Source organism: Embiotoca jacksoni, unplaced genomic scaffold (genome assembly GCF_022577435.1).
Source record: "Embiotoca jacksoni isolate LCO1_2020_lvr unplaced genomic scaffold, fEmbJac1.0.p SCAF_95, whole genome shotgun sequence".
Lineage (NCBI taxonomy): Eukaryota > Metazoa > Chordata > Actinopteri > Embiotocidae > Embiotoca > Embiotoca jacksoni.
This window is the reverse complement of record NW_027185453.1, coordinates 29-12,088: the sequence shown is the minus strand read 5'-3', so window position 1 is coordinate 12,088 and position 12,060 is coordinate 29. Positions and strand designations below refer to the sequence as shown.

The following is a 12,060-nucleotide window of genomic DNA, read 5'->3' as shown; positions in this document are numbered from 1 at the left end:
GCTACCTGAACCCAGAATGTTTGCTTATAATTTCCAATCAAAGACATTTACATATTAAACAGGAATAAACTATACACTTTGTAGACAGGTAGTAGGGATTTGTCAGTTGCTTATGGGGCTGCTGAATGATTCACACCATACCTGTTAACCCTGAAGAAATACCCGTTGGATGTCCAGTCATGTTGCTGTCCCTCTCTCTGACCACTGTTTCTCAAAACTTCTCACATACCTCGATATGTACAGCCTGTTATCAAAATGAACAATATGCTAAACCCCACCCCTGAGCAGTATTTGTCCAGTCATGGCTTACCATAAAAATCGTGACAAGGCACAGCCAAGTGGTGAATGCTGAGTAGATGTACTCAAGTAGTGTACATTAGTCCCGGTATGATATACGTAAACTTTACCTGAGTCTTTACTTTTTCCACTACTTTAAAGAAATGAGCTCAAAGATTTTTTTTTCGAAATAAATGCCTGTTAAGTCACTATCATTGAATTAGATCCCAATTTTGATAAAGCCTGTGGCCCACTGGTGAAAACAGCATATATACGATCTGAGTGAGCTGGGTGTCTTTGGTGACATCACATACCCTGACGTCTACAATCACCAACTTAAACCCAACAGAGAGGATGATGAGTTTGAACAGAGTATAGGAAAAGCAGCCAACAAGTCTTCATAAAGCGGCTGAGAGAACAAAGTGTTAAACTGTTATCAAAGCAAAAGGTAGCTAATTTGAATCTAAATCCAAAACTGATAATAATTCCATATATGTTATTTTATAGTTTTTGTATCTTTGGTTTTGTTCTACACTGTAGAAAATAATATAAATAAAGACTAGAATGACGGCCTCATGGCTGTATGGTTTCATCAACCAGTCAAGTTCCAGTTTATAGCCTAGTTTGTCCAGACTCAAAGCATCCCTGAGATATCACGTTCACCAGCATGGAATGGCTGTGAGGTCACAGTGACCTTGACCTTATACCACCAAAACCTAATCAGTTCCTTCTTTTAAGAAATTCCCTCAAGGCATTCCAGAGACCACAACAAATAACTTTTAGTTTAAATAATAAGTGTTATGTTTAGAGAAAGGAAAGCACTGCAGTTATCCGTCTGTCTTTTTGTCTAATGATTCCACGGATAATTTTTCAAAAGCCTTCTGGTTTGTCCACAAACTCCATAGCGAACTGCAGATGGACAGAAATACTCTTGTTGAAGAGCGATGACTTTCTCCTTGGAACTCTGCTGTGCACACCATTGTTGTTCACTGTTCTCCTGATGATGGACTCATGAACATTAGCCAATGTGAGAGGACTTTAGTTGCTCAGAATTTACCCTGGGTGCCATTGAGACCTCGCAAACTATTAAATACTGTGCTCTTAGCGGGATCTTTGTTGGTCAACCATTCCTGAGGAGGGCAACAATGGTCTTGGATTTCTCGATGTGTACAAGGTCTGTCTGGCTGTAGATTGGTAGAGTCCAAACTCTTTCAAGAGGGTTTTTATCACCTTTTCCAGGCTGATCAGTATTAATAACTCATTTTTCTGAGCTTCTCAGAAACACTTCTACAAACATGTTGTGAAGCTCAGACAGATCCCTGTTCTTTAAATAAAACAGATGTCATTTTAGGTCATATGTATGGGGAAATATAAATACATTACTAAAGGGTTTACCAACTTTCAAGGACCACCATATGTCCAAAATTACATACAACACCAGTGAGTTCTGGATGTCGTAAGATGACAACCAACAGGTTTCTAGTGCATTAAGACAATTTCTGAACAACAGCACCATGAGGAACCGGTGAGGTGTTGAGAGTTGTGTGCAACTGCAAAACTGGATTTTATTATTCATGGTTCTTATACCAGTTGTCACTGCTCCTAGAACAGTTCAATTTAAAGTCATCAGTGTTAACTATCATCAGAATATAGACCTTAAATGTTCCAATCTACGGGTTAAACAAGTAATAAGTGCAGTAAGTTAAGAGTAGGGAATCCCAGGGGAGAAATATGTGACATGCTATTAAGCTTGACCACAAATATGCCAAAAGTGGAAGGAGAACATTAGCCTGGCTCTGCCAGACTATTGCTCACAGTTTCAGTTTTCTTTGCAGTGATTATAGTAGGGAAACCTTGTTTGCATTAATGTTTGCCCAGCCACTCTGACCAATCAGCGACCAGTGTGGGTGGCAAAGTGCCATGTAGTTGCAGTGATGATAGAATTTTATCAATAGGTTTTGACCTTTACAAACTGTCTAATGGATTTGGCACATATGGTGGTCAATGCTGATTGGTTAAAAGTTGCTCCAATATTGTTTTAAATTAACCAGAGGTCTAGGCCACTAGGTTAGAACAACTAACACACACCCATATATTCACACAGTGAATTTGGCACTGGTTATGTTCCCTTAGCACCCAAATTTAGGTGTCAGACTTCTGGATTTGAACCTAAAGAGACATGTGGGCTAGGTTAGGTAGTTAGGTAGGTAGGTAGTTACTTTATTAATCCCCAAGGGGAAAGTTTTTCGCTACAGCAGCATTTATAGATAAAGGAAAGCAATAAAATAACAGTACAAATATTAAATATAAAAATGTGCAGTGTATACAGTACAATATATATATATTTTCTTATATTTAAACAAACAAGAAACACAGACAACAGTGTTATAGTTGTGTGATGGATTTTGCCAGAGGAGAGTTATTGTACAGTCTTATTGCAGTGGGCAGGAATGATCTCCTGTATCTGTCCTTGTGACAGCGGAGCTGGAGGAGTCTTTTGGAGAAAGTGCTCCGCTGTCCCTGCAGCAAGTGGTGGAGAGGGTGGTCAGGATTATCCAATATGGATAATAGTTTGTTCAGCGTCCTCCTCTCCACCACCTTTTCCAGGCTGTCCAGTTTGTAGCCGATGATGGAGCCGGCCTTCTTAACCAGTTTGTTAAGTCTGTTGGTGTCACCGGCTCCAATGCTGCTCCCCCAGCAGACCCCAGCGAAGTACAATGCACTGGCCACAACAGACTTTAAATTAATTAAATTAAATTAATTAAATTAAAAGAATTTATTGTTTAACTTCTCATGAAATTATTAAATGACAGATGTGTTTATATGAATGAGAATGCACAATTACTTCTGATTACTGACGGTGAAGTGAAAGAGGGAATTGTTACCGGGCTAACAGAAAACTGAATAAGGGAAATGTAAGTCTATGAGGCTAATTTAGAAATTTCGCCACCCTGAATAAATGAGCCAGCTTACTTTTGAGATGAGTTGACCACGGGCCGGAAAAACGGGTCCAGATGATGCCGATCAGAGGTCCGGTGGATGGAAGTTGAATAACGGGGGTTCCCTCCCGTTCTCAGCTTCCCTCCGTTCGTCTGGCGACGGTGCTGGCCCTTTGAGGTGCCGTGGGGGGTCGTCAGACCGAGGTGGAAGAGGTCTCGTCAGGCTCGCCGTTAGCAGGTGGATGTAGACGGCGTTTCGGTCTGCCGAGTCCTGGCGATTTTCCGATCGTCACTACTTTGTGATTTTGTATAAACGCGTAGGCTGGCCTTGACACAGCGTTAACAAAATTACTGATAATGATACAGGCTCGTCACAGGGTTGAATTGAGTATTTGATCAGAGTTGCTGATCATACTCTGAGAATTTGATTATTATGTGCGCTAAAGTTGAACAAAAATGTAGATCTAAAAATTACTAAGTCAAAACTTAATGAACTAAAAAATAACTGAAACTAAAACTAATCTCAAATTGAATCTTAGATGAATTTAAAACGAATCTTTTAGAGAATAAACCGAATCTTAGTGAATCTTGCAGCGAATCATGAACCGAATGTGAATGATCAGCTTGAGTCTCTCTCTTTTGAGGTGGAGAGCATGGGAAATGATCGGGGTGTCGAATTTCACCTTATCGATACCCTGTCTCAGGGGGAGAGGAGGTGTCAGGAGGAGGAGGATGAGGTGTCATAAGGGCCAACGTTGAACACGACTTGATTGAAACCATGTATAAAAGAAGTACCTTATTTCACTTCACCAACGTGTTATGAGATATATTATTATCACAGATCATATTTTAAACAATGAATTCATTGTAGTTCTAGTTAGTCAGATGGAGAGGAGAGAGACGATGGAGACAATGAGTGGACAGAGAGAGAGAGGGGGGGGGGCAGAGATCTGGGGATAAGCAATATTCACCTCTCTAGACTCAGGATATAGTTTTTAGTAACACCTAAACTTTTGATTAACATCACAACGTTAGTATAAGAATATCATAGCATACAGGACAGCAGCATATGTCATTATGAATTCACAAGTCCATATTTTATTCTGAAAGTTTGTGAGTTTTGGTGACATCTGACCACCTGAGGGAGCCATGGCTTTTCTGGGAGGGTCAATGTTGATGGTCATCTGATATCTGGAGAGTGTCAACTGTGGGGTTGGTGTATTGACCAAAAGGGATTAAGGAGGTATCCTTTGGTTTACGGCTGGCCAGATGTGGTCTCCAAAGTGACGGGTTTTATAGACCTAAAAGGGTGTGGGTACTGTCACTTGTGGCAGAAGTTTGGGTTTTTATGAGGAAAGAGGGTGATAAAGAAGGGCCAGGGGAATTTAGCAAAAGTTCACATACTCCAGACATGTGGGGGTGAAGGGAGCGTGAAGATTTCCTTTTCAGGTCAGGGAGATAACGGGTGAAGAGATGTTGTACTGGCACTTTGTGAGGGAAAGTTTATAAAGCGAGTTCACTACACGGCGTTCAATATTGTTTTTTCAGCCTTGTCCCTTCTGTACAGAGATTTCGCCAGATTCTCTTCATCTTTTACTGATTTTATATATTGTAGATGATGAACTCACCAAATTCTTTGCAATTTTACATCAAGAAACGTTATTCTTAGACTGTTACATGATTTACCCACACAATCTTTCACAGAATGATGAATCCCGGCCCATCTTCTCTCCTGAGAGACTGCCTCTCTGGGATGTTTTTTTTTTTTTTTTTTACATCCAATCTTGTTACTTATCTGTTGGCAGTCAACCTAATTTGTTGAGATTTTCAAACCTGGTCTTATTTTAGCATTATACAACTTTTTGATCTTGTCCCAATTTTTTGGGAAGCAGAGCTGTATAATTGTAAATTTGCAAAATTTGTAGTCAATGACATGAAACCTAAAATGTCACGTGTGAATGGAAAATGCTCTTGAAAATGGCAAACCAGTGATGCTTCCATGTCATCTACAAAAACTCCTACAAAGCCATTGCTATTGCAGAATTGTATGCAGGAATCTAAGAACAGAATAAAAAAAATAGATCTACTTGACCATGACAGCAATGTAACATTGCTCCCTCTTTACAGCTTTGGAGGTTTAAGCAGCATTTTCAGGATATCACTCCATCAGGATATCACTCCATATGAAGGATCCTTTATCTTGTTCCTTAAGCGCAAACTGTGACCTCAAGGATGAACTGAATTGATTTTGGAGGTGAAAGGTCATGGTAATTACACTAAAACAATGATTTGATTCCACATCTGAGCCAGGATTTTGACAGCATTTATTTGTGTTTAATGTACATGCAAACTTAATGGCCAGATCTTTATGTGCTTCTAACAGTGTATTTTATTATGGAAATTTAAAACATGTACAAATGAAAAATACATACATGATGCCCAGATATACATGTATAGTCATTATTTAAATTAGTATGTCTAAACCGTGTCATAATCAGATCCTAATAATGCCAGTGCCAGTAAGTCAAAACATTTTCACCTTATTACATTTTCTTGAAGCTGATCTGAACCAGCTGTGACAGAAAACATAAATAAACATACTGTGCATTACATTTGACAGTGTAGGCCAGTTTCTAGTTTCAAACAGAAAGTGGCACTTCATCAAGGCTCAAAGGTTAAAATATAATGAAGAAAGAACGGAACAGATCAGAGAGTTATTAGGTTACATCATGACTGCTTGTTTCTCATCTTTAATTTAAATCAGTTTTTTAGGGGTCTTTGTATTTCTGTAACAATGGCAACAAAGCATCCCTGACTCATCATTTTGACCCAAACCACAATGTTTCCCTTAAAACAGGGCCTGACAGTTCCTGAAATCTTTGGGATTATTAGTCTTTTATGGCCATTTACTGTCTCATTTTTTAACAATTCAATTGTGTTTTTTGCACCTTAAACAGTAACTCAATGTAATTTTGAGTTAACAAAATTCCCTCTAAATATTTTTCCAGAAATAATCATTTTAAAGGCCAATCTGAACCAGCTGTAAAAGAAAGCATAAATAAGCGGATTAAGCATTGAATTTGACAGAGCGAGCCAGTTAAGTGTTTCCATCACAGAACCTGGTACTGAAATATTAGTGTAACGCAGAAAGGTGATGCAAAGAAAGAAAGGAGTCCAACATAGAAGAAACACTCCCAAAACAACAGCCAGAGTTTTGGTGGCCTTCCTCTCCATCTTACTGACAGCTGCTCCAGACTTTGTGTTCTGGATTCTCCGTGCATGTTTCAGTGCAACAAGGAAAATCTTCAGGTAGATACACAGCATTATGATCGCTGGGAGGTAAAATGACAATATAGGTCCAATAGTGGCGGCTATGAGAACTTTAATTAAACAGCTTTCCTCACATGATTCACTGTTTAATCCTACAATTGTCACAACAATTCCAATTAGAGCAGAGACACCCCAGTTCACCAGGATCATGGTCGCAACAACATAGTGATTGATTTTAGTTGTGTATGTTAGGGGCTGACACACTGCGTAATATCTGTCAACAGAAATACAACACAGAGTTAGAATAGAACAAGTGCCCAGTGATATATGAAAGCTGCCTCGGACTTTGCAGATCAAACCATCAGGATACAGGCATTGGCTGTAAGAGAACACCATGTTGAAAGGAAAAACTATAATCCCAACAAGCAGGTCAGCTGCAGCCAGAGAGAGGATGAGGTAGTTAGTAGGAGTGTGCAGCTGTTTGAAGTAAACAATCGAGATTATGACAAGGAAGTTTCCACATATTGTTATAACAGACAATAAAGCAAGGAAAACATATATCAATACACATGTTATGGAAGGATTGTTTGTCAGTATATTATTAAAATTATCTATGACATAGCAGGGATGTATTTCAGTCCTGTTGACAGAAATGTCTGGTGCCATGTTTCAAAATTCCTGCTTTTCAATAAAATGAATATAATCAACACTGTAATTTAAGCGTCTGCACCAACCTGAATCTCCACTTGACCTGGCCTCTCTTGGTCAACAAACGAGCTGCTCAGCAGTAAGAGAGTCGACACACAGAGTTAAAGGTTGTAAAGAAGAGAGACGGTGTTGAGAGTTGTCCAATCACATGATGATGACAAAAAAAAAACATTATCATATTCTAATTATGAAGGTGGGAGGGTCCAGCAGATCTGAAGCATGTCTATGATGATCTATGTTTGTCTATAGTTCTAAAACCCGAATATGGTTTGCCAAGCATCTATTAAGAAACACAACTGGAGGTCTTAAATTGCATGAAACCTTTATTGTTTTGGGGAACATCAATAGATTGTGTATTTTTAACTTGAAATGTAGACTCTCAACAGCATGTTTACTGTAATAGAAAAAACTTTTAGCCTATAAACATGACATAAACACTAACATGACACAATGTTCTACAACTATTGTGAATAGTTTCACAATTAATGTGGTTCATGTTGCTTGTGTAACACTGTTTATATTGTTAAGCTGTAAACGTGAGAAGCTTAATTGACATGATTTACTTTTGTTGTGAAAAGCATAAAACAAGAAATGCTGTTACTTTGAAGTACCAGGAAGTAGCATGGTACGTGGCTTCTTGACGCTAACTGAAAAATGATGATACGGAGAATACCAGATGTCGGGTGCAAGAACGCGTTCTGTTCACTGTTCCAGTTTGTAATACTGCAGTTCAGACAGTAAAGTGTTCCGTTCAAATGAGACGTGTCTTGGTCCTCAGTAGAAGCTCCACTTCACAACAACAACCCTGTTTCCAAAAAAGTTGGGATACTGTAAAATATGAATAAAAACACAATGTCACAACTCACAAGTCATACAAACCCATAGTTAATTGAAAGAAGACCAAAGACAACAAATCAAATGTTGAAACTGAGAAATTTGATTGTTTTGGGGAAAATATATGCCCATTTTGAATTTGATGCCAGCAACACATCAAAAAAGTTGGGAAAGGGACATGTTTACTGCTACTTTTCATTGCTTCTTTTAACCACACTCTGTACAATTTTGGGAACTGAGGAGGCCAGTTTCTGGAGTTTTGAAAGTGAAATTTTGTCCTATTCTTGCCTGATTTAGGATTTTAGCTTTTCAATAGTTTGGGGTTTCCTTAATCGTATTTTTCATTTTATGACACTCCAAATGTTTTCGATGGGCGACAGGTCTGGATGTCAGGCAGGCCTGTTTAGCACCCAGACTGTACAACTACGGAGCCATGCTGTTGTAATACATCCAGGATGTGGTTTGGCATTGTTTTGCTGAAACAAGCAAGGTCTTTTCTGAATAAAACATCTGGATAGCAGCATATGTTGCTCCAAAACCTGTATATATATCATTCAGCATTAATGGTGCCTTCCCAGATGTGCTAGCTACCCATGCCATGTGCACGAATGCATCCCTGTACCATCATGGATGCTGATTATTTAACTGAGCGCTGATAACAAGCTGGGTGGTCCCTCTCCTCTTTTGCCCGAAGGACATGGTGTCCATGATTTCCAAAATGAATTTAAAATGTTGTTATTGTTTTAGCCTTGTCCCTTATGTACAGAGTTTTCAACGGATTCTCTAAATCTTTTACTGATTGTATGTATCGTAGATGATGAATTCGCCAATTTTTTTTTACAATTTTACATCAAGGAACATAATTCTTAGATTGCTACACTATTTACCCATGCAGTCTTTCACAAAGTGGTGAACCCCACTCCAAATTAATTGCTGAGACTGCTCCAATCTTGTTACTATTCAACACCATAATTCAGGAACAGAAGGGAAAATGGTGACCATATTTGGTCTGATGTGGACTGGGGACACTAATCTTGGGTGTTCACTTTGAAACTGTGGTGATTGTATAGAGACATTCTGTGCTGTCGGGTTAGAGATGTGTGTCATAATTTATAGGTTCTTTGCAGCAAAATATATATTTGAATATTTTTTTTTACTGTTAATCAGCTTCATTGACCAAGCATGTGAACATTTATGAGGATTCCTTCAAAGTCTTCGCAAAATAAATTATATTTGTCCGGACAGATATAATTGTAAACTGCAACTTGACTGGTTGGTGAAGGCATACATTTTTATGAAAACAAATACCCTTCTCATTATAATTATCATAACATTAATGTTTAATGATCATTCATATAGAGAGCTTTTCTATTACAGGTCCTGTTTAATGTTTAAGTATAGCTATGATAGTTTTCATCTTAGGTTGGCAAGTTCATGGAACAGAAGCATTATATACTGTACATTCAATAAAGTACCAAAACACATAACTAAATGATATGCAACGGTGTTGTACAGTAAGGAAATGTTGTAACTTTAACTTATGCTTAAGTCAAGACAATTTATCATGTTGCTTTGGTTTACGGCACAGTATTTCACGATGTTTAGACACTCTAGGAACAGTAAAAAAAAACACTCTTGGAGTACTGCAAGAAAAGCAGCTTGTGATATTTTCAATTTTAACTTGCAAATTTAATAGCCTGATTTTTGTGCTTCCAACAGTGCATTTTATGATGGGAATGCAACACATGGAAAACACATACAGTACATGATGCCCAGTTATCCATGTATAGTCATTATTTAAATTAGTATTTCTCAACTGTGCCATTATCAGATGGTAATCCCAATGCTGTCAGTGTCAGTAAATCAATACAGTTTTCACCTTATTACATTTTCTTGAAGCCAATCTGAACCAGCTGTGAAAGAAAACATAAATAAACATACTGTACATTACATTTGACAGTGTAGGCCAGTTTCTAGTTTCAGACAGAAAGTGGCACTTCATCAAGGCTCAAAGGTTAAAACATAATGAAGAAAGAAAGGAACAGATCAGAGAGCTATTAGGTTACATTATGACTGCTTGTTTCTCATCTTTAATTTAAGTCAGTTTATTAGGGGTCTTTGTATCCAACTGTTTATTTCTGTAACAATGGCAACAAAGAATCCCTGACTCATCATTTTAACCCAAACCACAATGTTTCCCTTAAAACAGGGCCTGATTGTTCCCGAACTCTTTGGGTATATTAGTCTTTTTTTTTTTGCCAATTACTGTCACATTTTTGACAATTCAATTGTGTTTTATGCACCTTAAACAGTAACTCAATGTAATTTGGAGTTATCAAAATCCCCTCTAAATATTTTTCCAGAAATAATCATTTTAAAGGCCAATCTAAACCAGCTGTAAAAGAAAGCATAAATAAACGGATTAAGCATTGAATTTGACAGAGCGAGCCAGTTAAGTGTTTCCATCACATGAACAGGTACTGAATCATTATTATAAGGCAGAAAGATGATGCAAAGAAAGAAAGGAGTCCAACATAGAAGAAACACTCCCAAAACAACAGCCAGAGTTTTGGTGGCCTTCCTCTCCATCTTACTGACAGCTGCTCCAGACTTTGTGTTCTGGATTCTCTGTGCCTGTTTCAGTGCAACAAGGAAAATCTTCAGGTAGATACATAGCATTATGATAGCTGGGAAGTAGAATGACAATATAGGTACAATAGTGTTGGTTATGAGAACATTAAGTAAACATCTTTCCTCGCATGTTTCACTGTTTAATCCTACAATTATTACAACAATTCCAAGTAGAGCAGAGACACCCCAGTTCACCAGGATCATGATTGCAACAACATAGTGATTGATTTTAGTTGTGTATGTTAGGGGCTGACACACTGCGTAATATCTGTCAACAGAAATACAACACAGAGTCAGAATAGAACATGTACCCAGTGATATATGAAAGCTGCCGTGTACTTTGCAGATCAAACCGTCAAGATACAGGCATCGGCTGAAAGAGAACACCATGCTGAAAGGAAAAACTATAATCCCAACAAGCAGGTCAGCTGCAGCCAGAGAGAGGATGAGGTAGTTAGTAGGAGTGTGCAGCTGTTTGAAGTAAACAATAGAGATTATGACAAGGAAGTTTCCACATATTGTTATAACAGACAATAAAGCAAGGAAAACATATATCAATACACATATAATGGAAGGACTGTTTGTCAGTATATTATTGAAATTATCTATGATATAGCAGGGATGTATTTCAGTCCTATTGACAGAAATGTCTGGTGCCATGTTTCAAAATTCCTGCGTTTCAATAAAATGAATATAATCAACAATGTAATTTCAGCGTCTGCACCAACCTGAAGCTCCACTTGACCTGGCCTCTCCTGGTCAACTAACGAGCTGCTCAGCAGTAAGAGAGTCGACACACAGAGTTAAAGGTTGTAAAGAAGAGAGACGGTGTTGAGAGTTGTCCTATCACATGTTGATGACAAAAAACACATTATCATACTCTATCATGAAGGTGGGAGGGTCCGGAAGAGATGAAGCACGTTTTTGGTGAAAAAACTTCCTTCGGCACGGGGGGTGTCAAATGCTTCCCAATTATGCAGAACCTAAATGGCCTCTATCAGACAGGAAGTATACAGTGCATCCGGAAAGTAATCACAGCGCTTCACTTTTTCCACATTGTTATGTTACAGCGTTATTCCAAAATGGATTACATTAATTTTTTTCCCTCAAAATTTTACACACAATACCCCATAATGACAAAGTGAAAAAAATGTTTTTAAAATTTTTGCAAATCTATAAAAATAAAGAACGAAAATATAATGCGTACAATGCCTATACAAAGTATTCACCCCCCTTGGATGTTTCACCCTTTTGTTGCTTTTATACATGAAATCATGGTCAATATTATTTGGCTTTTTTGACAAGAATTTGCAAAAAAAAAAAGCTTCTTTCATGTCAAATTGAAAACAGATTTTTACATATTAATGTCAATTAATTAAAAATATATAGTGTGAAATAAGTG

At 38.0% G+C, this 12,060-nt stretch overlaps 2 protein-coding genes across 2 annotated transcripts; both read right to left on the bottom strand.

Moving 5' to 3' along the window:
* Positions 1-6,176: 6,176 nt before the first annotated feature.
* On the bottom strand, positions 6,177-7,151 carry LOC138193790 (trace amine-associated receptor 1-like). Its single transcript, XM_069142012.1, has one exon. The coding sequence runs from the start codon at positions 7,149-7,151 to the stop codon at positions 6,177-6,179; it is 975 nt and encodes a 324-aa protein (XP_068998113.1).
* A 3,192-nt stretch (positions 7,152-10,343) lies between these two features.
* Positions 10,344-11,330, bottom strand: LOC138193789 (trace amine-associated receptor 1-like). Its single transcript, XM_069142010.1, has one exon. It carries the CDS (start codon positions 11,316-11,318, stop codon positions 10,344-10,346), a length of 975 nt encoding a protein of 324 aa, XP_068998111.1. The 5' UTR covers positions 11,319-11,330.
* Between the last annotated feature and the right edge of the window lie 730 nt (positions 11,331-12,060).